This window comes from Martes martes, assembly GCF_963455335.1.
Source record: "Martes martes genome assembly, chromosome: 16".
NCBI classification, from domain to species: domain Eukaryota; kingdom Metazoa; phylum Chordata; class Mammalia; order Carnivora; family Mustelidae; genus Martes; species Martes martes.
In genome coordinates this window covers 22,420,040-22,445,771 of record NC_137904.1, presented here as the reverse complement: position 1 = coordinate 22,445,771, position 25,732 = coordinate 22,420,040, and the positions used below count along the sequence as shown (strand labels likewise).

Below are 25,732 nucleotides of genomic sequence, written 5' to 3'. Positions count from 1 at the left end.
TTTTTTTTCTCAAAGATTTTATTTATTTATTTGACAGAGAGAGGTCACAAGTAGGCAGAGAGGCAGGCATAGAGAGTGGGAAACAGGCTCCCCGCTGAGCAGAGAGCCCGATGCAGGGCTCGATCAGAGGATGCGGGACTCGATCTGAGGACCCTGAGATCATGACCTGAGCTGAAGGCAGAGGCTTTAACCCATTGAGCCACCCAGGCGCTACCTCCCCACCCCCGCCCGGAGCTAACTCTTAAGCACGAGGGAGATCAAGGAGAATTGCTCCATGTGCCTCCCACTGCTCATCAGTGTTCTCTTCCAATCCCTCCACCTGCTCTAGCACCATCTCCCCCCCTTTTTTTGCACTTGATCAAATACACATTTCATCTTCAAAATAAAAATTTATTTTATCTGTAACAAGAACATTGAATCTGCACATTTGCGCACAAGTTCACATTTAAAAACAGCAGAGCACATCAGTAATAAAAAAAATCTATGATACAAGTGGAACATCCCAACCACCAGGAAGATTAAGGAAGGAGATGAGACCACTCTTTATATTCTGCTTCAAATGCCTCAAAAAGGTCCCAGAGATTCCAGGGAGCACCTGCTTTATTTAATAAAATGTGAGCATAAAAGTTTGGACTGGCCTGGGGCAAAGGTAACAGTCAGTGGGAGAGTCTTTTGGACTTGTTTTCTACATTTAGAACAAGTCCTACGAAATAAAGTAGAAAGAAAAAAAAAAAAACAAACAAAAGGCACCTTAAGCTATGCCAGGCAAACCCAAATCCAAAAAAACCACAAAAACCAAATAATTCCCTGTGGGCCTGTTGGCAGAGAATCATTTCAGGGCCAGTTACCCAGTTTCCAGATTGGGTCATCAGCTTGAATGAAGCCCTGGGTATTAGCTCTGCATGTGTACAGAGGACAAACCAACCAGTGTCGCTGTGAGGACCCAGAGGGCAGCACTAGTCATATACCCCCTGAGGCATCTTCAAGCCAGTGAGGGATGATTCCAGTTTAGAAATCCTGTCTTAGGTCTCTGGGGCACTGAGAAAATGAGGCTGGTTTTCTGTCATAGCAGGAGCCAGGGCCAGTCACCTTTCACTTCCAGGCTGGGAAAGTACACAAGCACCTTGCACTAGCTCTCCATGGCATCAAGGGACCCCAGAGGCCTGGGACAGGGGTTAGGAGTGTGCAGCTTCCTGCTTTGGTGACAGGCTGTTTCCTAATCTGGGTGTCAGATGAGTTGAGGCAGCAAATATATTTATGCCTAAGACATGCCTTGATCTTTTAAGTCTGGGAAGGAAAACAAAGTCCAAGATACCTTCAAGTTGGACTGGTGCTGAAAGAGCTAAAATTTCATCTACCATCAAAAAGCAAAACAAACTGAGACAAAAAGGACACTAGCCATTCACCGTTACAACCATCACTGTAAGACACCATCACTGACTGAGGAAAGGGCTAATTCCACACAGAGTGTTGAAGGGGAGTGCAGGACACAGATGGAAGTCAGCTCCGGGTCCATCCCGCCCAGTCCCCTGTGAGTCAGGGCTGACCACGGAGGCCTTGCTCTGTGAGAGGACTGTTAGGACAGCGAGGGCTGCGTGCCTAGAGGAAGAGAGGAGCGGCTGTCAAGAGGATACATGTTTTAATTATCACAATGTAAACAAAGTATCCACAAATAGTTGTCAAAAAGAGCCAAAGAATGGCTTTATTTAAAAATTTTAAAATGCCCTTAAAAAGTGACCCTCTTTGCATAATGCTTTCGTAAAAGAAGAAACCACCCACAGAAACTTCTCTACCAAACATGCCTAGATCACTTTAAAACTGAAATCCTCAGATGGAACAGATGAAGATTTTTGTGAGTGGCTATGTCTGAGAAACTTCAGGTCTATCCAAAATTCTCTGTCTGGGGCCCTTGAGCAAGAGGGGACCTCAGAGCCTGGGCTTTCATTCTCAAATGTCCTTGGAGCTCTTTGTAGTTCCCCAGATGAGAAAGGGTTGAGATATAGGTACAGAACCAGGAAAATGCTACCTCAAGAGCCTGAAGAAGCTAGGGTGCTAAGAATGATCCCAAACATTAAGACTCTGAAAGGCAACCAAAATGAGGAGAGATGATTATTACTATAATACAGTACTATAGGTCTACTATAGTATATACTACTCCTAAGTGTTTCTAAAATCAAGAAAGGGTTGAAGTCTCTCTCCTTCCTACTGACCAGGTAACCCTCCAGATTACAGCTCAAAAGTTGCGTGCTCCTCGGGCTTCTACCCCATGCACCAAAACATTACTTTTTAAAGTATTTTTGCACAGTGTGCGTGCGCCTGTGTATGCACACACACACACACACACACACACACACTCTCTCTCTCTCTCTCTCTCCTCCAGAGTAACTGAGAGTCAGACTATGGTGGTTTTCAAAATAAAGATAAAGAGAGGCACTGAGCAAGAGATCAAGACTTTCCTACTCATCTCTGTCAACCCACCGGACCTGCTGTTCTGGGTCTGAGCTTTCCATGAACAGAAAAGGGAAATAGGCCACCTGAGATTATCAAAAAGTCTGAGGACAAGAAAGTCTGAGAAGTCCTTGATGGCTCATCATGTGCTTCCCCTGGACATCGCTCAGCTATGCAAATAACACAAGAACACTCAGTTGTGGGGGGTTTGAGAGGCTGGCAAAAACCCCACAGCATGGGTGAATTACAGACCCTGAATGGAGGATGTTTCTTGAGGCAGGTAAATTAAATGATAACCAAGAATGTTACTTAAAAGAAGGAAACAAGAGCAAGACAATTTCCTTTTTCTTTAAAAAAAGTTTTCTTCACAGCATTAGAAGATCTCCTCCCCACCGCTGCTGTTACTTAATGCAGGGATGGTGAGCGCTAACCACCGTTGCAGGGGAGGAGAGAGAACAGTGCAATACTGTCCATCCTGCTTATAATTCTCTATGTGAGGGATGTCACCATTTCAAAGGGTTAATGAGGGGACACCACTCTCTTCACCTCCGTGCAAATCCTTCTCTCCCTGCCCCTGCCACAATTTCCTGTCCTTTCCCTCTTGTATTGGCAGTGGTGGAACTGGCTCAACAAGGCAGGGCTGTTCAGCAGGCTGAGCCTTGGAAATTCATAACCCTGTCTTGCAAGCCTCCTCACACCGGTACACACCATCTAACAAAAACACCTGACAACACATTAAACATCCAGGAACCACAAAGCCGTGTGGAGGATACATTCGAACATTCAAGGAAACTATTTAAAGACAGCACAGGTACATATAATTACTACATCATAAAGACACTTAGAGCAGGAGGTTTCTGTCCAATCCACTACCTGGCAGCGAAGTGAGACCTGACCAACTTCCACACAGCACCCAGATTCACGGCTCCCCTGGAGCACCTATGAATGGCCTCGGGCCAACCTTTTCTCTCCCCTGGAGGTCACCCCACCATCTGCCCCCCACCAAACCCTGGCCTCTGACAATCCCCTTGACAGTCTGGGTATCTGTCTTTCCTCTCAGTGCCGTGATGAGCCAAAAACCAAAGCCCAAGTCTGTACTTGGTCAACCTCTCAGCCACGTGGACATCAACCAAAGCAAACAGGAAGCAAATTTGCAAACCTCTTCAGTTTTGATGAGCTGCAGAAGGTATTTCATTCCAGGCTAAATGCTTTCTGTGAGAAGCCCAAATAGGCTTGTTTATGGCAAGTGCTCCTGTGTTAAGGAGCTCCACAATAGCAACAAAGCAAAAGCATCCTAAATGGAGTCAATAGTGGGTGCCCGCCCTTGGTGGGGGGCCTGCCTGCCCATGAACGCTTCAGCCCAATCCATCCGAAGCTGGGCAGCGGTATCACTCACGTACACTCCCTGGCTGTGGTTCAGCTCCTGGCAAACAACCCGCTCTGGGATTTCAGTCTCAAAGAGAAATCAGCTTTCAGTCAAACTGTGATCTAATGGGAGCCTTTAGGGGTTTCTCTGAGGAGGAAGTTACTAACACATAATTTGGCAGGAGCTGGTGATGAGAAGTCTCCATCTTAACAATTAAAACCACCATCGATATACTCTGCAGATTCCTACCAACACCCATCAGTTTTATTTCTGTGGTGTCTGTTTTCTCCAGTTGCAGCTTTATCCTTCTTAAAAAGATTAAATCAAAAAGATCCTATGACATCAACAACAAAACACTGTAAGAAAGTGACATTATGTACATAAATACTGTGTATAAACTAGAGAAATGACAAATCTTCCAGGAAAAAAAAAACAAAAACCATGTCAAGTGTTAACAGTGATAACATCGGTAAGAAAACTTCGCGTTCAATGGAGGTTATACATAGGTAATGTAACAATTCAAATATCATCTATGAAATTTTAAAAAAAGGGCAGCACTGGGAGAAACAGCATGAGGGAGAAAAGTAAATTGGAAAAATATATGGCCATTAAACTCAGAAGGCCCACAGAATTATTCAAGTAATGGAAGTGTTAAAACCCTACGTACGTATTCATTTTACAAGAACACACTGACTTTCAATTGCTGTTTTTCAATCTTGTCCCTATTCTGTTTTAGTTGAAAGGATGTTGCAGAGCACATTTCCTGGCAGGGAGGGCCAGGGTGACTGCCCGTGTGGAGGAAGATACTGACCCGGAAGATACCGGGCAGCAGCCTCTGCAGACTTTGCCTCCTCCTCCTCATATGCTTTCCTCGACACAGATCTCTCAGATTTCATTTGGGGTTCGCTTTTAATTTAAAAATCATGTACTGGGTGGGGGGGACCTATTTGCTTGGTAAGTTTACAAAGCCAGCCATTATCCTGCCTTTCGGTAATGATGGACTCAGGAATCCAAAAGAAGTGGCTTCTGGAAGACCCCCCCTTTGAGAGCAAAGCAGAACCTGCCCACCTTGGGAACGCTCAGTGGGCCCAAGGCTGAGAGCACGTGGACTTGCAGCTGCCCTTCAGCTCAATCCCATGCATCAGGTCTGAAGCCCAAACCATCATCACACAGGCCCAGGGGAGCATTTCCGATTTCCAGCTTCATCCCCACCCTCCCCAGCTGCTTCCTTCCTCAAGCAAGCAAGCATGCTTTTTCTCAGAGGGCAAATGAGGAGCAGGTGGGAGCTGACTGAAAAACAGCAATTTGCCTTTGATAAAGGTGCTCTTTGAAAATGAGTATTTTTTGAGGTTTGAATTTTCTAAAAATAAAAAAATGCTAAAATGGTCTTGCTGTCTGAATCAATCTCTCTTTTTCTCTTTCACGCACACATACACAGAGGGGGAAAAAAAACCAACCCAAACCCTGCATGCGCCAGGAACAGTAAAATGACCAAAATATTATAAAATTAACCCATAAAGTGCATGTTCCTTACATATTACACCTGCCCCTTTTACAAACATTTCTTTCAGAAAGTCACACGTGTAGGCTCAGAATCACATGGTATTATAGAAGGGGTTGGTTGTCCGTTTTTTATCATTTGCTTTTTTAAGTCTCCTAAGGGGGTGAGTTCGGCCGTGCTGCTGACGGGGCGCCACAGCCAGCCCTGGAGCTGGGCCTGCACGCTGCAGGCCCTGGGGTTGTGGCAAAGGAAGGCCTCCCTCAGAACGAGTCAATTCGGGTCCTGCCCTGGGGAGCAAACACTGCTGACTGTAACCAAATTCTTTGGCATACTGTACGATGGGCTTCTCCACTGGCTTGCTCTGCGCGATACACTCTGTTGTTTTGAGCTGTTCTATAAAATACTTGGTGGGCTCTAGGTTCTGGGGAGCATCTGGGTTTTCTGAGGGCTCCTGGGCCTCCATGGCGTGCATGCCTGTGTCCGTTCTGTTGAAGGGCTGAAGCAGTTTGAGATGAGGGGGATCAGAGGAGAGAGGCTCTCTCTCCGATAAACAGTCTTTACAGAGGTCCAAGTAACCTAACTTGGTGAGGGAAGCTGAATGCCTCATTTGGGATGGTTTGGTGAGCCCTCCCTGGCAAATTGCTCGGGACTCGATTTCTTTAGTGCGCTCCTTCACCACACCGGGGCTATGGCTGAGACCCTTTATGCTGTCACCACTAGAGCTGTGTGGGAGTTGACAGGCTACAGGAAATGGGGCTGGTTTTTCTTGTAACTCCCCAATATTGTCACCAAGTTGGCTTAGGTCTTCTCTAGTTAACTGGGAGTCCTCGTATGGCACTTCACTGCCACTGGAAAAGGGGCCCTCCCGACTTTCTTTCCAGCTACCCTGCTCTGAAAAGAGCTCGTTGTCTGTGGTGCTGCTTTGCTCTGTGAAGCCTTCCAGGTGAACTACAGTCTGGGCATGTGCGTGATCCAAGTTGGCAGATGGTACATGGGTTGTGCGACTGACAAAAGGTGCTCCTGTTTCCGGGGCTGTCGACAGGCTGTCATCCCACGCTTCAGGGCTACTCAGGGTGGAGGTCAGGTCAGTGGGACTGTCGTGCTCAGGAGGGGAAGAATGAGGCAGAGGTAGCACGTTGGGGTGCAGAGGAGCCTGGGTGGGGCCCAGAGTCCTGTTCAGATTTTCATCCAGTGCACAGAGGATGGGGATGGAGTCCTCTAGTTTCGCTTTCCTCAGTCCCTGCTCCCCACTCTTTATGCTGGTGGCTCTTTCACCCCCTGGCCCAGGGTGATTGGGGGATGGAACCACGTGGGGATACTCAATGATTTCCACCTTCTTGGGAAGGGAGACAGGGGCTGCCTGTGTCTCAGATCCCTGGCACGAAACCACAGTTCTCTGCTCCTTCAGGACTCCTTCCTGCTTTGCTCTAGTGTCTGACCCTGGGCGCTCTTGAAACTCCAGCAGCTCAGGTGCTGGACCAATGGCTACTTGCTCAGACTGGGGTAGTGAGCCAGCTTCGGACCCACTGCACTTCCCTTTGCCCTTGTTAATCTCTGGTTCCTTGGGGACAAAACAAAGTTCAAGGCTAGCTTCATCACTCTTCCCTTTTGGTGCTAGGTCTGCCACAGAGAAATCATTCTTGGAATTCTTGCGAATAGACAATGAGGCACAACCAGGCGCGGCACCATGGTGCTCTTGCTCCTGTCGCAAGCGCTCTTCAAACTCCAAGGTGGCTCGCCTCACGGACCCAGGGTACCACTTGGCACCTGGGTGCATTCCAGGGCCCCAAAGTTCTTGTTCCTCCTCAGCTGGTTCCTCGTCCTCCAGCTCTGCAGTGGATGAGTGTGTGGCTAGGCAGCCTTCTTGGTCCCACTTCCCTGAGTCTTTGGCTAGTTCAGGCTGGGCTGTGTAGGAACCCTCACTTTGCTCCAGATTTCCAGGTTTGTTCTCCAGGGCCTGGGCTCTCTCAAGGGGCAGCTCATGGATGGTATGCTTCTTTGGCGTATGGCATGGGTTAGACAGGATGTCTCCTTTCAGTTGAATCTGTCCGACTCCTTGACTGATGGATTCAATCTCAGTAACGATTTCTTTGACTGAAATTGCATTTTCTGAGTGAGATTGCATGAAGATGTCTGGGCTGACCAGTTCTGAGATTGCCTAGGGAGAAAACAGTGAGATGGTTATGGCAAACCATGGTCTAATTAAAAATGCCAGATGTTTTGTTTACTAATCTTCTAATCTGGGAGAACCTTCTGGCTATGAGGACACAAAGAGTCGAGTGCCTGGGACTGTCCTTTGTCCATCTGTGTTGTCACAAAAGGAAAAAAAAAACCAGATTCATCAAAGGAAGACATACAAAATTTGTTACAGCTTTTATCACTGTCTACTAAACTTTTGTTCTGTTTACTCAAACAGAATTCCAACCCAGTATCTTGCTCCAAAAATGCATAGTGGATAGTCTTGGAGGTTCCTATAATTCTCTTTTTTTTTTTAAATTTAAGATTTTATTTGAGAGAGAGAGAGTGCACACAGGAAAATGGGAAAGGGGAGGGGCAGAGGGAGAAGCAGACTCCCCAGTGAGCAAGGAGTGGGATGCAGGGCTTGATCTCAGGACCCTGGGATCAGAACCTGAGCAGATGACAGACGCCCAACCGAATGAGCCACCCAGGTGCCCCAATCCTTAGTTTCCTAAGACCATCAGCCTTCAGGATTTGGGCTATACTAGGGTAGATGAGATTTTTCTTCTCTGGCCTGTCAAGTCCCAGTTTGATTCTCACCTAGTTCAAGGGGAAGAGTTCCATTCAAGGACTTAGTGACCACCTTAAATATGCCCAGTGTTAGGGCAAGATGAATGAGGTTATCATCTGATGTTGGATTTGGAGACTCACTGCTCTCTTCTCTCCTCTGTCCTGCCAGCTTTCATCCTTACCCTCCGAATCTTGGCATCTCTTGGCAGTAGCAATCCAGCATGTGAGGGTACTCTGTACCTGATCACACGATTTCGAAATTTCACATGGCTCCTTCTGGGAAAGGTTTACTTGGCTTATGGAGCCACATGCCTAAGCAAACTTAGAAACTGTGACTCTCTGACGTATTACTGTTCTACCAGTTACAAATTCCTAGATGGGTTTAGGATGAGGCAAAAGGAAATTAGCCAATATAAAACAAAGTCCTATTGTTAAAAAAAAAAAAGATAAGAATTTCAAAATCTGAAAATGGCTTTTGGATATCTCTTACAGTGGCATTTGACAACCATCAATCTACTTTAATATTTTATTCATTTATTTACTTATTTAGATTTTATTTATTTATTTTGAGAGACAGAGAGTACGAGCAGAGGGGAGGGGCAGAGGGAGAGAGAGAGAAGCAGACTCCCTGCTGAGCTGGGATCCCAGGACCCTGAGATCATAACCTGAGCCTAAGGCAGACACTTAACCGACTGAGCCCCCCAGATGCCCCTACTTTAACATTTTTATAAGCCTTCAAAGTGTAATATTTCCCTAGGAATTGTTCTGATCTTTCTCCTTCAAGATAAAGTCAGAGCTAATACAAACAGACAAGGTCAGTTACACCTTTAAGAGAAATCTGCTGGGACATTAGGCAGAAGTAAACTAGCCAAGACTGGGAGAGAAGCCCAGCAGGCCCAGCATAGTCTGTGGAGGGAGTGCTCATATGACGAGGGACTTTGCAGAAAAGCTATTTCTGTCAGAGCTGCTATACCCACTGGTCCAAGCATTCTGATTTCCCAGTCAAAATGAAGCAAAGACATAACCTTTGGGCAGAGAAGACGGAAGCAGAGGCAATGACTGCCCTAGGGTAGTTAGAGAGAAAAGGTAAGTCATGGACAAGGTGGTTAAATATAACCAGACAGGTAACAGGAAATGCAAAAATGAAGTTACCTACACTGAAATCATTAAGTAAATCTGTCACCATTTACTTCCCAACTACTATATTATACTGATCTAAGATACCATTGTTTTTAAGATGCATCCCGATTTCAGAAATATCAAAATGAGAATAAGAGTGAGTCTTAGAATTGATGATCCCTGGTCTGAAATGGCTTCTAAGAGCTCATATGCCACAGAGAAGAATCTTCAGTCTGTCTGCCCTCAATCATTTCCCAAAACTATCCCTTAAGTCTTGGATACCATGGGGTCTGAGATGAGGACCAACCCAGAAACATTATTAATAGCAAGAACTCAGCATAGGTTGCTACCCTGACAACTATTTACACATGTCTAGTCTTTGAGTTTTCTGAGACAGAATTTCCCAAACAAATCCCATCTCCTCAGAGAGACACAGGTCTTACTCAGGCAGTGTGTCACTCCCAGGCACTTCATTATTGGTAAGAACAGATCTGAATCACAGAGGTCCAGGGAGGGGACCTCTCCTTGTTCAGGCAGGACATTTGTTTTGGCTAATCTGCCCCCCTCCCCCAAATCCCCTCTCAGAAGCGCTTCCCAAGACACCAAAAACTTGGAAAGATAAATTCTTCAAAACGCAATGGATTTAAAAATTTTTAAACCTTAAGTTTTCAAGGAAAGTCTCAGCCATAGCCTCTCCCATACTGCCTTCCTAAATCTTTAGCAAGTCGAAAATAAAATGAACACAGCAGAATCCCAAATACTTCGTCTTCCGAAAGAACTTCATTAGCTAAAGGACCACTATAAAGAGTTTTTACCTTTGACTGTTCCTCATCTATTGAAGATTCTTCAGATGCATGGGGAGTATTACTCAAAGAGCTGCTTCTCTGGTCATCGGCTGTCCCTTCCGAAGGGGCTACTTCCACCACTGACAGTCGACAGCTCTCACTCCTTCCTCCACCCAGTTCTTCCATCCTTGAGTGGGAAAAAGATCGGGACCGGGTTTCTTGGGAAAGCTCTACAAACTTTTCCAGGGCGCTAAAAAAATCAATGCGATCCGTACTGAAATCTGAGACCTCAGCCTGGCAACTGGGTTGGGGGCTCGGTGATTCAGGATCAGGGGACATGGGAAGATCCTTCAGGCGAGATGTTAATTCTTCCAGAGGCAGTAAGTGCACGTTCACATCTGCTTTCAGGGCATCTGTCTCCAGATCTTCTACTGTTAAGTCTGGGAACTTGTTGGCAATTTCTGGGGCCTGTCCAGGTTGGATTAAGGCTTTGGATGCATGGCAGTTGTCAAGAGGGAATTTTGATTCATTGAGACAACACCCTGATGAGCATCCATTGATGTCATTTAGGTTTAATTCATCTTCAATCTGTCCAGCATGAAATTCCCTAGAAGTAAACTCCAAGCAGATCATTCTTTCTTTGGTACATAGGCCCTTCTGATTTTCATCTTGTGGGACGACGTGTTCCACAAAGACGGGAGGTATGGGTGGGTGATTCTCCATGGTCTTCACCTCGGCAATCTGGTCTGCTGAGGTGGTGATCTCCTTCTTGTTGAGTTCTAGCCCTGGTTTGCAGATGGGTTCGTGGTGGTCTGAGAGGTCACTATCTGAATGAGATCTCCAGAGCTTGTTATGCCGCTGTTTGCTGTGGAGGACATACACAGGAAATGCCTTACTCTGGGGTTTGTGAAATCAGTCAACACCCTCCCAGGAAACCGCTCCCAGATAAATTTAAATCTTAACCTGCAAAATGTTTGGTAATACCCAATGCAAGAAGTAGGCAATAAACATTTGTAAAGATGCTCAATTTAACTAAGAGCAAAAAGCAAAAACAAAGCAAACAACAATAAAAACAAATATGACATCTGATTTTTCTACCTATCAGACTGATAAGAGCTTAAAATGGTTGCTAGCAGCTAGTGTTGATGATGGCATGGTCAAACAAGTCTTCTCATATACAGCTGGTAGGAATGTGAATTGGAGATTCTTTTTTTTTTTTAAGATTTTATTCATTTATTTGAGAGAGAGAGATAGTGAGAAATAGAGCACGAGCAGGGGAGAGAGGAAGAAGCAGGCTCCCCACTGAGCAGGGAGCCCAATGTAGGCCTCGATCCCAGGACGCTGAGATCATGACCTGAGTGGCAGGCAGATGCTTAACCAACTGAGCCACCCAGGCGCCCATGGAGAAAAGTTCTGATGGGATGAGATTTCATTTCAAACCATGTAACAAGGGAGCACCTTTCCCAAAGCCCTAGCCAAAAAGAAAAATGTGGCCCTGTGGCTGGTCAGATAAGGTACCCAGGAAACAGGTCCCTAGATGTGGCACTTAGGGGTGTGGTTTCCACGACTCACAAGTTGAAGAAGAATCACCTAACTGCAGAGTGTAATGGGAAATAGCCTAGAACAATTTACCGCAGGCTCAGGGCCACGCCTGCCTATGAATCTCTGCCGAGTCATGCGCCTGCACTAATGTGAACCCCTGTTTGTTCTCAACTCTGCACCTGCTCTCAGCTCCCCCTGTCTGTCTGCTGCTTGGGTGGGGCTCTCTCTGACTCAGACCTGCACGGCAAAAGTGCGCTTTTCTGGGTAGGGAACAGGTCATTCTGTTTATGAAGACAAACTATAATCAATAGCTGGGAGGAAGGTAGGGTTTTCACCCTTTCCAAGCTGCATGAACTCCAGCCACCCCTAGGAGGAGACAACATATCACACATCCCAAACGAGTGAGAGACTGCGGGGAGGGGCAAACTGAATGGTTGCGTAGGTGGGGCCTGAACCGTACCCAGTGATCAGCCCAGGCCACATGCTTCCTTTTAAAGTTTCTTTTATAACTAGATACTCTTGTTTCCTGACCTACATGTGGCTGTGTTCTCCAATTTCTAACCCTCAACTATCATGAGGACGTTCAGACCTGCACCAACTCCTCTCAGCCCCCAAGGCAGGACAATTCCTGTGATGCAAACAACAGGGAAGACATCTCAGGGAGTAGCTGTTCTTACCCTTCTAAAAATGTAAAAGAACAGCTTTTCTTACCAGTCAAGAGGCAAATGGGACTTTTCATGATCCCAAGAACCTTCCAAAGTATGATTTTTAAAAAACTGCCTGCAAATCACTAATCCATTAGGAGGGAATGAGAAGGAAATTATGCTAACAGGTAACAACAGTGTATGTTTCAGAGGAAGTGGCTGCCATTACAGCTCCTTTGCCCAGCAGGGATTTCCTTCTCTTCCTGGGGGAGATAATCATCAGAAAATATTAGGTCAGGGCTCTGGAATTAAACTGACACCTACTTGTAAAGGAGAAAGAAAAATCCCAATCCAAAGATAGGTCTGATTCTGCTGCCTCTTCCGTTTTTTGCAGCAAGAACTGCCAGGAGAGGAGTAGGCAGCTAGCTGGTCCATAGAATCAAGACACTCATTACCGCGGCCTTGGACGCACTGCTTCTCCAGGTGCCCCTTCCTGCTCTCCCTCTCCCTCCTCCTAAATCAGAGGTTTTAGTAAACTCTGTCCTAAATTTTGTGCTTATCATCTTCTTTCTTCATAATGTCATCACTGTTTTGTTCTTAATAAGCTGCTTGGTTTTGCATGTTGTGAACTTATATAAATGAAATCATCACACTCTATGTATATATTCGTCTACAACTGCCTTTTGCCTACACTGTTTTTAAGATTCATCAATATGTGCAGCTGTAATTTCAGAGTGTGATGAATATACCAGTTTATTTACCCAACCTATTGATGAACAGGTCTGGCTACGATGAACAGCACTGCCAAGGACATTCTTGCACTTGGTGGATACTCTGGTCTCTAAAAGATGTTATATACAGGAGCGGAAAAGGTGGGTCACAGGGTATATGTGCATCATCAGTTTTACCCAGTAACACCAAACTGTTTTCCAGTGCGGCTTTTCCCCAAGTCAGTTTAGCCTGATGCTCTGTCAGGGATAGATGTAAGACACTGGATCATATTTATTATTTTAAACTGTTAATGTTTAAATTCAACGGACTCCCTCCCCCTATTTCAGGTAGGCATCAAGTAAACAAGTTGCCAAAAAGAACTTCAGAGTTGGTTTGTGGCCTGGGTGATCCAAAGAAGTCTCAGGTTCTTTCCTCCCTTGAGCGACTCAGACCTGATATTGGCCTTTTATTTCATAAATGAACAAGAAGGAAATCTAAACGACACATGATATCCCATTCTCTTGCCTCCAATTTGCTTTCTTTCTCCTTGTTACATGTTTGGTAAGGCACCACCTTTGAGAAAGTTACATAGAGGAAAATACTGCTAAAAATGGAGTATCAGTTATAGTAAAATCAGACTGTTTAACGTCTTAGGACATTAGACAGCCTGAAGAAAGGAGAAGAAAGAAAAAACAACAACTGAGCATCTTCTACGTGTTGTCCATGGTCCCTAAGTGCTATAAAATTATTTCACTGAAGAGCCATTAATCTCAATTGCGATGCGGATTCATTATCGGGTTCCCTCCTGCTGGCTGACCACTGTGTACCAGCGAACCAGACTTGGATGTCTCCACCAACAAAGCAGGGGAGTGTAACAGACACCTCTACCTCCTCTGGCCCTAGTGACAGGGTGTTCAAAGAATCAAAACTGACATCTATGAAGACATGTGGCACGAATTCTCCCTGGCTACCACCCAGTGTTTCTTCTCTGCCCCTTGTACACTGGAACCTAGTATCACAGACACATGGTCCAGGTTACAAATGCCTGAAATCTGAACTTGTCTAATGGGACAAAAATCTGCCAGATACCTGTATGATCAGAGAACAGAATAACAAACATGGCTGTTGGGAGTTTAATGGAGGGTTTCAACACACCAACACACACACACACACACACACACATACCCCTACCCCCTTCCTATCTCATTCCACCCCCCAGCTATAAAAACATAAAAAATAAAATTAGATATGAATACTATCAGTGGGTTTATGGTACCCTCCTTTTTAGGCCCAAAGGGTTATATTAAATATTAGCCTTCCCTGGGCTCTTAAAGACATCCTGAATTACGCAAAAAGTCCCTTGCATTTCAGACAGGTGATCACTATTTGGCTCATAGCTTCGCATTCTGATTAAGAGACTATAACCAATTCATAAATCACTTACAGAGGCCTGGTATCACTTTGGTAAACTCCTCTTCTACCAAGACGTCAAAGCCCCAAGCTAATACCCTCAGGGCTGCCACCTCAAGTTAAGTACCCAGTGCCACTACACAACCATGGGCGCTAAAGAGTGCTGGGATCAGGCTCTATCTTTTTGGGAGAACCATCACATGGTTCCTGGCATACAAGATCAAAATACCTCCACAGAAAATGGATTTCTTTGCAAACAGAATAAGTGGGATTTTTCTAAGGACTTTCTTCTCCTGGTTACCTAAGCTGTAGAGCTGCTGACAGTTCCAGAAGTCTGGGGCTTCTCTGTTTTTGCTTTTCTGAGCAGGCAGACCCTGGAGTAGTGCTCTAGGGCTGGGCAAGAATCTGCTGGGCCCAGTCCACTTGGCAGCTAGTTTGGCAATAGCCTACAAGTCTGTTTCTTAAAACGAAAACATCGGAGACTGCAGACCCTAACGATTGTATACACAGCAGGCACTCCCACGCTTTCTCCTAACTGGCAGAGGCCTGATTTGATTTGGGTACTCACTGTTTCATGGGAGCCCCAGCAGGATACAGTCTGGAGGGAGGAGTGTAAAGGCAGGCCACTTATTCTCCTAGCTTTCTCCCCACAGGGTCACTTCAGGCTGACTGCGTTCCTTGACTGGAGGTTATTTCTCCTCTCTGAAGGGGCCTCTTTCTCCAGGAGTCTCCTTCCAGGCTCTAGGAGCTGGCTCCCTCTGGGCCTCGCAGCTATTAGCGAACAGCTCTTGCTGATACAAGTCCCTTGATTCTACTACAATCCCACATCTTTGTAAAACCCTCCTCAAATCATCCTAATCTGAGTATGCTGTTTCTTGCTGAGATCCCGATCGATGGAGGTATTCTATTACTTGCACTTGAAAGCAGCCTGAGCAATATCCCTAGCCCTAGATTCTAGTTCTTAACATCCAGGAAACATCACAGTACAGGAAATTCCAGGACCACTTCCTATTCTAGTTTCTAATGGAGTTAGTGTGCCTGTGGGTGGTGGAAGGCAGTGGTTGGAGGAAGGAGGAGGGAATAGGTGGCACATGCATGTGTGTGTTTCTGGGTGGCCCTGGAGAAAGAAGATGATGAGAACCACATCAGAATAACCCTTACCAGTATACGGTGTTCACTGTTTTTTTACAATCCTGAGGATCAAGAGGTATATGCAGGTTCCTCTGACTGAGCCAGCCAGGTGCCCTTGTAGTGTACATTTATTTATACACATTTTTATTTAAAATAACCCTGTGACAGGGTTCTTTAAAAAAAATTTTTTTTAATTTAAATTCAATTTAGTTAACACACAGTGTATTACTAGTTTCAGTGTGACCTAGGGCTCTTGATTTTCAAATTACAAATGGAGTCAGGTAAGGATCAGAACTGTGAAGTAACTCCTCAAAGTTGCAGCAAAAGGATGAACCAGAGCTGGAAACCAGATCTATTGACTCCAATTCTATGGTTTTTCTCATTCCCCAGGGCTTGCTCCTCCCTCCATGAATCAAGCCCAGGAAGGCAGGATAGAACCGAAAGGGAAAGGAAGAGGCAGTGTGATTTGTGGGTTATGCTGCCCTTCTTATCCTCATCTAAGATTTTTCTGAAGTTCCTTTAACATCTAAGAAAAACCACATACTCTAAAAAAACCCAACCCAACAGCTTGCAGTAGCCTGAGATTCCAGAATAAATACTGAAATTGGCAGGACACATAGTATCCTTGCTCTCAATGGGTCACGTGAGGATACTGCCTAACATCCGTCATGTGTGTGCCTGGGAACATACAATATTTATGTCTCATCCAACCCTCAGATGCCTCTTTCTTGTGCCAAAAAGAACCGCTGTGTCCTACCTTCTGATCTAATCCAAAAATGTCATCAAAATCTGGCCCCAAAGACCTCTAAATTCTTTTTAAGTGCAGGAGACTTGAGTGAGTATGCTCCCTGCCTCCTAAAAGAATGGCTCAGATGAAATTATGCCAAGTACTGAGTAAACGGGAGGGTTTTTTTTTTTAGTGGAAACCATAATGCTATGCTGTGGCCACATTTTCCCCAGACTTCGGGGGTGGGAGGGTGGTCCCTCTGCCTGGATAGGCTGGAAGGCTATTTAACATTTTGCTCAGGGGAAATACAGCCCAGATTCAAGAGTCAAGACCAAGTCATAAGACTCACTGGAGTCAAACTCTGGCACCAGCCCCAACTGCTTCTAGGCAGCTGTGCTTTCATCTGAACAAAACCACCTAGAACATGCACACATGAAAAAAATCAAAGCAAAATCTAGACTCCACAGAATTTCAGCATCTGGTATCTCAGGAAACTGACCCTTAAACCCAATTTAATATGCGAATCTCTTTCCTTGAGAGCAGCTCAAAGTGGCTTTCACCACCAACGAGGTAAAATAATAAACAATTAATTACTCATTTTACAACCAATTACCAAGTTATTGCTGAAATGAGTAGTTCTTACTGATACAGAAAGATGTTCAAGATCTAGTATTGGGTAGACAGAGAAAGACAAATACTGAATGGTATCACTTATATGTGTAATCTAAAAAAGCCATACTCAGAGACATAGAGAATAAAGTGGTGGTTGCTAGCGGGTAGAGGATGGGGGAAATGGGGATATGTTGGTCAAAGGGTATTAACTTCTAGTTATAAGATTAGTAAGTTCTGGGATCTAATGGAAGATGGAGATTATAGTTCATAATACTGTATCATGTACTTGAATGTTGCTAAGAGAGATCCTAAATATTTTCACCATGAAAAAAGAAACAGCATGTGAAGGAATGGAGGCGTTAGCTAATGCTGCGGTGATAATCGTCTGTGATATATAAATGCATCAGATCAACACACTGGACACCTTCAATTTACACAATGTTATATGACAATTCTATCTCAGTAAAGCTGGGCGGGAAGGATGGTTAAGTAAGGGCTAACTGCAGTGTAACTGTTCAATATACATTGCTATAGTTAAAAAAAAAAAATGGAAGACCAGTTACTGGGTGAAGAGGTGGGCTGAAGAACAGCTTTTGTGAGAAAATAACCATCTATGTATATGGTAAGAGTCAGACCTGGAGAAACATGAAAGATAATGTCGAATACTGTCTGTATTTATAAATACTGTACTGAATTTATAAATGATTTTTCTCTCTCTGTTTTCTGCATTTCTATAAAGCATACATATATATATATAATATATATGCATGTGTGTGTATGTGTATGTATGTGTGTGTGTGTGTGTGTATATATATATATATATATATATATATATATATAACCAGATTAAAAGATTTTTAAAAGGAGAAGAAGAGAGTTATTTTTGGGAAGTGCCTTCATAACCCAAATTTGATTTTTCACATGACCAAAATTTTGGAGAAGGCTCACTGAAACCAAGCACTGATAAAAAATAATGACTAAAACAGCACCCAGTACTTAAAATTTTTTTTTTCTTTTAAAGAATGGGCTGAAAAAATTTCTAAGAACTTCATCTATGCTTAGCATTACTTTAGAAGCAGTAAGTATCCATTTTGATAAGGCAGCAGTGTCTGGCCTTAGAAGATGTTGGCAAATGTTTCTGATAATCAGCACCTACTTGAGAATTAAAGTAAGAAAACAGTATTTCCACCTTTTAGTTTAAATGTCTTTATTTTAAATGCTTGCTCTTCCATACTATTCTTAAATGCCTGCACTTATTTTTGAAAAAACTGGACTGACAGAGGTTTCAACTTTCAAAATGTATCACACATCCAAATTAGGCTGAGAGCTAGCTGCAGGGAAGGACATTTTATCTTGCCCCAGGGAGCATAATGCAGAGAAAATCTGAGAAAGTCACTGAAGGCACTCACCTTGCCAGCAAGATCCCCTGGTACTCTTCCAGTTGTCTCATGAAGCTGGGGTTGGGCTTGGTCACTGTGCGCCTTTCCTTCACGTAGTCATAGGCCCGGTCCAGATTCCAGCCATATTCCTTCATTGCATAGGCAATCACAGTGGAGGCTGAGCGACTCACCCCCATTTTGCAGTGCACAAGGCATTTAGATCCATGTTTCCTACATTGGGGGATTGAGGTAAGAAGGAAAAAGCACAAGAGTGAGTACATTTTAAAAGTTAGGTTCTAAATGTTCCCAGGTCTCCTCTCGCCCTTCCATTTTCTTTCAAACCATCCCACCTTAGTGTACTTGTATATATCTATCGTCAAATGTGCAGGGAGGGTAGGCAATCCTAGCGTACTCAAACAATATTCAGTGTTGGTATTAATCCTTTTAAATTCATTCAGCAAACATTTACCAGACAATCACTGTATGTAAGACAATGTGCAAAGTACTGGGAGGAAAAGAAATCTTCCCTAAATAGTAGGGTTCAGGGGGAGAAAGAGAGAATTAGAATGTAAAATGGTAACTGCAATGAGTGTGAAGGGGAGAATTTTCAGATTAGAGATGGGACCCCATTTTGCGTGTCTGGAGGATAGTGCCGTTACAGTTCCAGGGGCATGTTTTAAGGCTGGCACACTCTTGAGTTACAAGTGTGACAGTGATTCATCTGCTTTATCCAAATGTTCTGAGTTGCTTCCAGTTCAAGTTCCAGTAAGGGTTCTGTCCCTGGAGGAAAGTACAAACCAAATGAAACTAATCCTCCTCTTTACTCAGATGTAGCCCCTCGCTATCACTTTTCACAACATCACCACTGGCTAGACAATCCGTGGAGTTGGATGGGACCATGTGATGCACCACATGGTTTTCTCAGTGAGGAGGATGGAATGAATCACTACCTGTTGTTGTTTTAATGGGGCAGAAGAAAGAGAAAGCAAAGTTACCATAAGGTGACTGTAAAAAACAAACAAAGCCGTGTGGTCTCAAGATGCCAGAGCTCCTTACTTTGGATATGAACATTATTCAGTCCTGCTATGCTAATTCTGCTAATAACATAGTGTCTGGCACAAAGTAAGCCTTCAAATATTTACTAGATATATGAATAAACTTATGGATCTGCTATTAGGTCTGTTGGCTGGAAGCAGAAATATTTCAAAATCTGGAAAAAAGAATGGTCACTCTTTTCACTAGTGTATCTGGGCTAAAAATCCTTCCTGTGTGGCTATTCTAATAAATTAAAAAAAAATGTACATCGGCCTAATAGGGAAAATCTACTCACTCACTCACTCACTGTATTACAGTAAACAAGCTTCCTTCCAACACTTCTGCTGGAGACAGACACACACGAAAGAGTTAAGTACAATGCAAGGAAGGCATGAAGTTATGTGCCAAAATGATAGGAATGAGGTTATGTGCCAGGTAAGTTATAGGAATTCAGAGAATGAGCTGCAATAACCAAAACAGTCTCAAAAGGAAGGTAAGATTAACTTCCTACCCATCATTTAGATGCGAAATTCTGGAGTCTTTAGGTTGGTGCAGTTGTGTGTCTCTGTGTGCTTAGCTGATCACAAATGACTAGGACATTTTCGTTTTGTTTATGGCACCACAGGGTTTTCATTTAGACTACAGGGCAGAGTGCCTCAGATATAAGTTCAGACATGTGCTCTATATTTCCCCATCAAGCTCTGACTTCAAATTTCAGGTCTATACCTGCAGGCATGGAAGGTGCTCAAAGTTGGACAATTTTAAGAAACATACAGTTATGAAATCCACCCCCATAAAAGCATTTCTTCATTTTGAATGGGGCTTTTTCAGTGGATGGCTTCTAACTCACAGACTGAAGGATCTGAAGTCAGTTCGGAAAATCCAATTTCATCTTCAGTTTCAGCAACACACCCCCAACCCCTCTGGCCCTTTCCCATGCTTGGTTGTCTAGATTAAGCCTGGTATCACTTCAGGAATCCTAAGCCCACCCATCTGTAGGTTGAGTCTGGAATTCAGGGCCCTGATCGGGAGGAAACACATGAGGTGCCTGAGGTGCCATTTAAGGAGGTGCTCCCTCTCAGACGCTGACCTACACTCGCATGAGCCCAAGCAGGAGCCCGACTGCCGCTCATGTGTGCCCGGCACGCCTCACATATCTCACCTCAGGGCTTAAATTGGCCTTTCCTTTTACTGGGACTGGGGCCTCACCTGAACTCTAGCCTCTTTGGATGCGATCCTCACCACTTGCCCAGTCTTTTCCAGTCTCCCTTCCTTAAGGAACTAGACTATTCCTAAATACCGGATGGACTCGGAAATAAGACACGATCTTAGGTTCAAGTCCTATCTTCACCACTTGTTCCCTAACTTCTCTGAACCTCATCTCTATAGTCTGTCCCCATCTGTACAAAAGGATGACAGTATATGTCTCTCTGGGTTCTGGAAAATATTACATGAGAGGATAAAGTGTAAAGTACCTGGCACATAGTAAGCATGCCATGAGTGGTATTACTGAGAACTATTTAGTAATAGGCTTCAAGAATACAAAACACTCTTCCAGGTGCTAGCTAGGGACTGAGAGTATGGGCTCAAAGCTAGTATAGGAGGATTCAGGGTAACTAAGAGGAAGAACTTCTTGACTACGGAGGTTCTGCAGAAAGACGTGGAATCACTGCTGTAGGAGGACTTTAAAAATGAGAAGTGCTTCTCATCTGTCAGGGATGATTTGAATGTGGTCCCATCAAAGGGGCAGCGTGGCCAACATGCTCATTTATGGTTCCTTCTATTGAAGGAATATAAAGGATTGGCAAGGAAATCCCCAGGGACTTTAAAAAAAAACAACCAGTGTTGACATACTAATACTAATTAACACTAAACATTAAATTAATACTATTAGTTTCACTAAAAGGACCAATTAATTTAAAGATGACATCAACAGAATGGCCAGAGGAAAATTTCACTGTTTAGTGTCCCAAAGGGTAAAGGAGAAGAATGAAAAAGGAGTTCCAAGGCTAAGTTGCCCTTCTAGTCTTCAGGAAGGAGGACTCAGTATCCCACCCACCTGGAGTCATCTCTGTTCTCTAGCTTTCCCATGTCCCCTTTGGCAACTCAGCCCTTCCTTCAGAACATCTTCCTTCTCTCACTCCTACTGCGTTTGCAGCATCTTCCATTTGCCCTCCCTCATCTTGGGCTCACTGCGAACAGTCAACAGGAAATTATCTTCTTCCAGGGGATTCATCTACTTACAGGGAGTATGGAGTTACGGTCAAATTCTCCCCAGGATTAAGGAAACTCAGTCTCCTTTTTTTGTTTAATTCCTTCTCCCAGAGTACAGACAGTAAGCTGTCTACAGCTTGCAGGATCCGGCCATGTGTGGTGCGGGGGGGACATGGGTCAGAGCACGTATATGGGACCATTACTCACTTTGCTTTAGAGATGAATTTGTAAGTATCATTCCAGTAAGCCAGGAGATCTGTTGCTTCTTCATCATATACTCGGATGTTATGATACTCAAAGACTCCTGGGAAGAAGTTATCTATCTCTCGAGTGACATTCAAGATATACCGCACCCTGCAAGGGGACCAAGGGAGAATGTGTGCTTTACTACTCAGGCTAAATCCAATGCCAACACTGTTCTTACTTATAGTTTACTCCTTAGGTTGAAATTAAATACTAAAATATTGAAGAAAGCTAAAAAACAAAGAGGCTATATACTGATCTGGTACAGAAACCATATAATAACAGAATCCAGGACATACCTGGGCACCAACGAGTAACTGGGAGAAAACCTGTCTACCAAGTTCAATATCTAAATTCCATTCTCAGTTTATGTACAGTTACACAGTCTCATCTTTGATAGTCTTTTGAAAATATGCCTTGTATTTTACTTCGAAGAATCAACCTAAGGTCCATGATCTGACAAATTCTCTTCAGTCGATAAAATTACCAGAAACTTAATTTATTCTTTGGAAGTCATTTGTATTAAAATCAGACTATTAACATCTACCTCAAAAGAAACAAAAAACAACAAAAGAGGGAAAAGGAAAATTTCCTCCTCTCTTTCTAAATGCTAGATTTTGCCCTCTTACTCTCTGTAAACTATAAGAAAGGCAAAAGAGACGAGGGCTGGGAGGGTCAGAGTTAAGTTAGACCTAAAACTCTCGTAACTCTCTAGGCTGCAGTTCTGGCTGTCACAGCAGATGTGTCTGAGAGTTCTCGCATAACCCAGAGGCTTATAGAGAAGACTTTCTGTATCACAAATATCTTCTGCTGTTTCTCTCACTGTACAATTTCAGTAAATGCTTGGGCTTAATTTGCCAAATGGTTATCTTTTCTCAGTGTGGACTGGGATGTCACTGGAGTTTACTCCAACACAACATGGACTCACTTATTTTGCTCTGCAGAAGCTGATTCCTTTGTGGAACAACACATAGGGATCTTACAAACCCAGTCTCTGAAGTCAGAGAAATGACTACAGAAGGGGAGAGTCCGAGTTGATCCATCTTGTGGTTAAGGTCAAAAAACCAAAATTTTTCTGAAACATGATTTGAATGTTTTAACTTTGCATCAAAGTCCATTACTAGAAAGGATTTTTTTTTTCTTTTTAATTTAAAAAGCAAGCACATGCAATTGTGGAAAACAGTACATGGAGTAACTCTATGACCCAGAATATTCCTCTCCTAGGTATAAACCCAAGAGAAATGAAAAATAAATTTACCCCCAAATTTGTACATGAATGGTCACAGCAGTAATCATAATAGCTAGAAAGTGGAAACAACTCAAATGTCCACCAACTGATGAATGAATAAATAAAAAGTGTTATTTCCAAACAAAATAACATTATTTGGCAATTAAAAAAAAGGAATGAAGTAATAACACATGCTACAACATTGATAAACCTTGAAAATATAAAGTAAAAGAAACTATTCTTAAAAGTGCACATATTATATGATTCCATTTAAATGAAATGTCTGGAATAGGAAAATCTATAGATATAGGAAGCAGATTAGTAGTTTCTAGAAGCTGGGGCAGAAGGGAAATGGGGGTGACTCTGAAAGGGTATAGAATTTTTTTTTGGCTGAAAAAATGTTCTAATTAATTATTGCACAATTCTCTAAAAATAATAAGTATCATTAAAGTGCACATTTGAAGTGGGTGAACTATATGTGAATTATATCTCAATGAAACTGTCAAAAGGAAAGCACACTTCTCTTAATTAAAATAAAAATGAATAACCTCCCACCTCTAATCCCATACTTCACTAATGAATTACGATAGAACAAGGCTTCCCAATCCTATTCATTACAGAACCCCAAGGCAGTCACTACCAACTGAAATTAGAACTCCTTTGAATAGATAAAGAAGATATGGTCCATATATACAATGGAGTATCATGCCTCCATCAGAAAGGATGAATACCCAACTTCTGTATCAACACGGATGGGACTGGAGGAGATTATACTGAGTGAAATAAGTCAAGCAGAGAGAGTCAATTATCATATGGTTTCTCTTATTTTGGAACATAAGGAATGACACGGAGGACATTGGAAGAAGGAGGAGAAGTGAGTTGGGGGAAATTGGATGCGGAGACGAACCAGGAGAGACTGTGGACTCTGAGAAACAAACTGAGGGTTTTGGAGGGGAGAGGGGTTGGGGGATGGGTGAGCCTGGTGGTGGGCATTAAGGAGGGCATGTATTGCATGGGGCATTGGGTGTGGTGCATAAACAATGAATCTTGGAACACTGAAAAAATAAAATTAAATTAAACAAAAAATTAGCACGCCTCGAAATTTCTTTGACATCTCTATATGGAGTGGCACTTTACTTGGGGTTCTGAAGTTAGTAGATTGGGTGAAAATGGCCTTATTGCCAAAATTAGACCTGAAAATCCCTTAAATCATCCAAAAGGGGCAGTATACATGTTTTGTAACTGTAATTCTTAATCCACAAGATTTTAAGAACAAGTGAATATATGAAACAAGATCTAAGTAGATGTCTGACCATCTACCTATACTGTCTTTTAAGACAAATACATCTGTGTTTTATAATTTAGCATTATAAATAGTAAATGAGATGAATAGGTATTATCTCCAGCGGGGTGGGGGTGTTATATGTCAAAGTGTATATGTGCACAATGTAATTTCAATACATTTGGCAAGCACCGGCTCTATCAAAGCTCAGATTTCATGTTAAACACTGTATCTACATGCTAGTTTCTGGCAAGTCACGGTCAATTTTTCTATCGTCTCTTCACATTTACTGAGTACCCTCTTGGTATAAAGCTTTGAGCTAAGTAGAGATATGTTTTACACAAAACCAAGATACATTCTCTATTTTCAAGAACTCTAGACTCAATCCTAGTCAATTTAAAGTTTCCAAGTTCTATTTATTTTCATATCTTAAATTAAGTAACCAGATTCACTCCCCACTTTTCCCCACCCCAAGAACTCTGTATAAGTCTCTGGCTTAAGTCTTGTTCCAGGTTCATTTTAGCAATTATGACATACCTTTCCTTCGAAGGAAAAGTAGGGAGTATGCAACTAATTACGCTAAAGATAACCAGAAGGCTGGCTTATAGGTGGGAAAACAGGCGGCCAGGAACTAGCCATCCCTACTTCTGGGTGTCAGTAGGTCTTATCGCTGGGCACAACTAAGAGTTAGCATGGCCAAGTTCAATGAAAAATTTAGGCATTAGCTAAGAAGTCGAAAGGGAAGAGGAATGGCAGCTTTTTGCTTGCTGAACGTTGATGGTGTTCTCAATAGCTACAATCAAACTCAATAACCATGCTGCTTAGGGGCACATTTCTTAATACAAAGTAGGTATTCTTGTTCAATTTCAGAAGCTTGTCCATTTTACATTTATTACCTACTTAGATTTCAAGCACCTTACTAAAAAAGGATGCAGACTGAGTCTTATTTTTCTTTGGATCCCTAGTATCTAGCACTGTACCTGGCCCACAGAAGATGGTCAATAAATGTTGAGGGAATAGTTGTGAACCCGACACATGCAGATCTATGTACTCTTACAAGGAAATAGGAACCAAAGGCAAAACTGTGGAGGGAGTAAAAAAATCAGTGGTTGCCAGGGGTGGGGGTGGGAATAAATGGGCAGAACAGAGGATTTTTAAGACAGTGAAAATATGCTGTATGATACCATAATGATGGATGCATGATACTATACATTTGTCCAAAGCCACAGAATGTACAATACTGATAGTGAACTGTAATGTAAATATGGACTTTGCATGATTACAACGTGCATATCAGTGTAGGGTCATCAGTTGTAACAAATGCACCACTCTGGCAGGGATGGTGATAATAGGGGAGGCTATGCATGTGTGGGGGCAGAGGTATATGGGAAATCTCTGTACCTTCTGCTCAATTTTACTGTGCACCTTAAATTGTTCTAAAAACAAACAAAAGTAACCAATAACTACATTTGTTTTAAAGAACAGGAAAGGCATGCACATTTATTTTGGAAAGCCTTTCCTCTGAAACAGTGCTCTTTCTGGGAGATGTGTGTGGGGGAGGATGAAACAGGGGGGAGAATGGCCACTTAACTTTTTATTAGATTACA

The 25,732-nt window shown here is 43.2% G+C and overlaps 1 protein-coding gene across 1 annotated transcript in view; it reads right to left on the bottom strand.

Annotated features, from left to right (window-relative positions):
* Positions 1-378: 378 nt before the first annotated feature.
* The window catches only part of SSH2 (slingshot protein phosphatase 2), a 101,439-nt gene continuing 76,085 nt past the window's right edge, over positions 379-25,732 (bottom strand). The window contains exons 11-14 of the mRNA XM_080826629.1: positions 21,580-21,726; positions 18,154-18,354; positions 9,998-10,832; positions 379-7,473 (exon numbers count right to left, since the gene is read on the bottom strand). Coding sequence (XP_080682755.1) covers positions 5,410-7,473; positions 9,998-10,832; positions 18,154-18,354; positions 21,580-21,726 — 3,247 coding nt within the window. The 3' untranslated portion in view covers positions 379-5,409. The remainder of the gene's footprint in view (positions 7,474-9,997; positions 10,833-18,153; positions 18,355-21,579; positions 21,727-25,732) is intronic.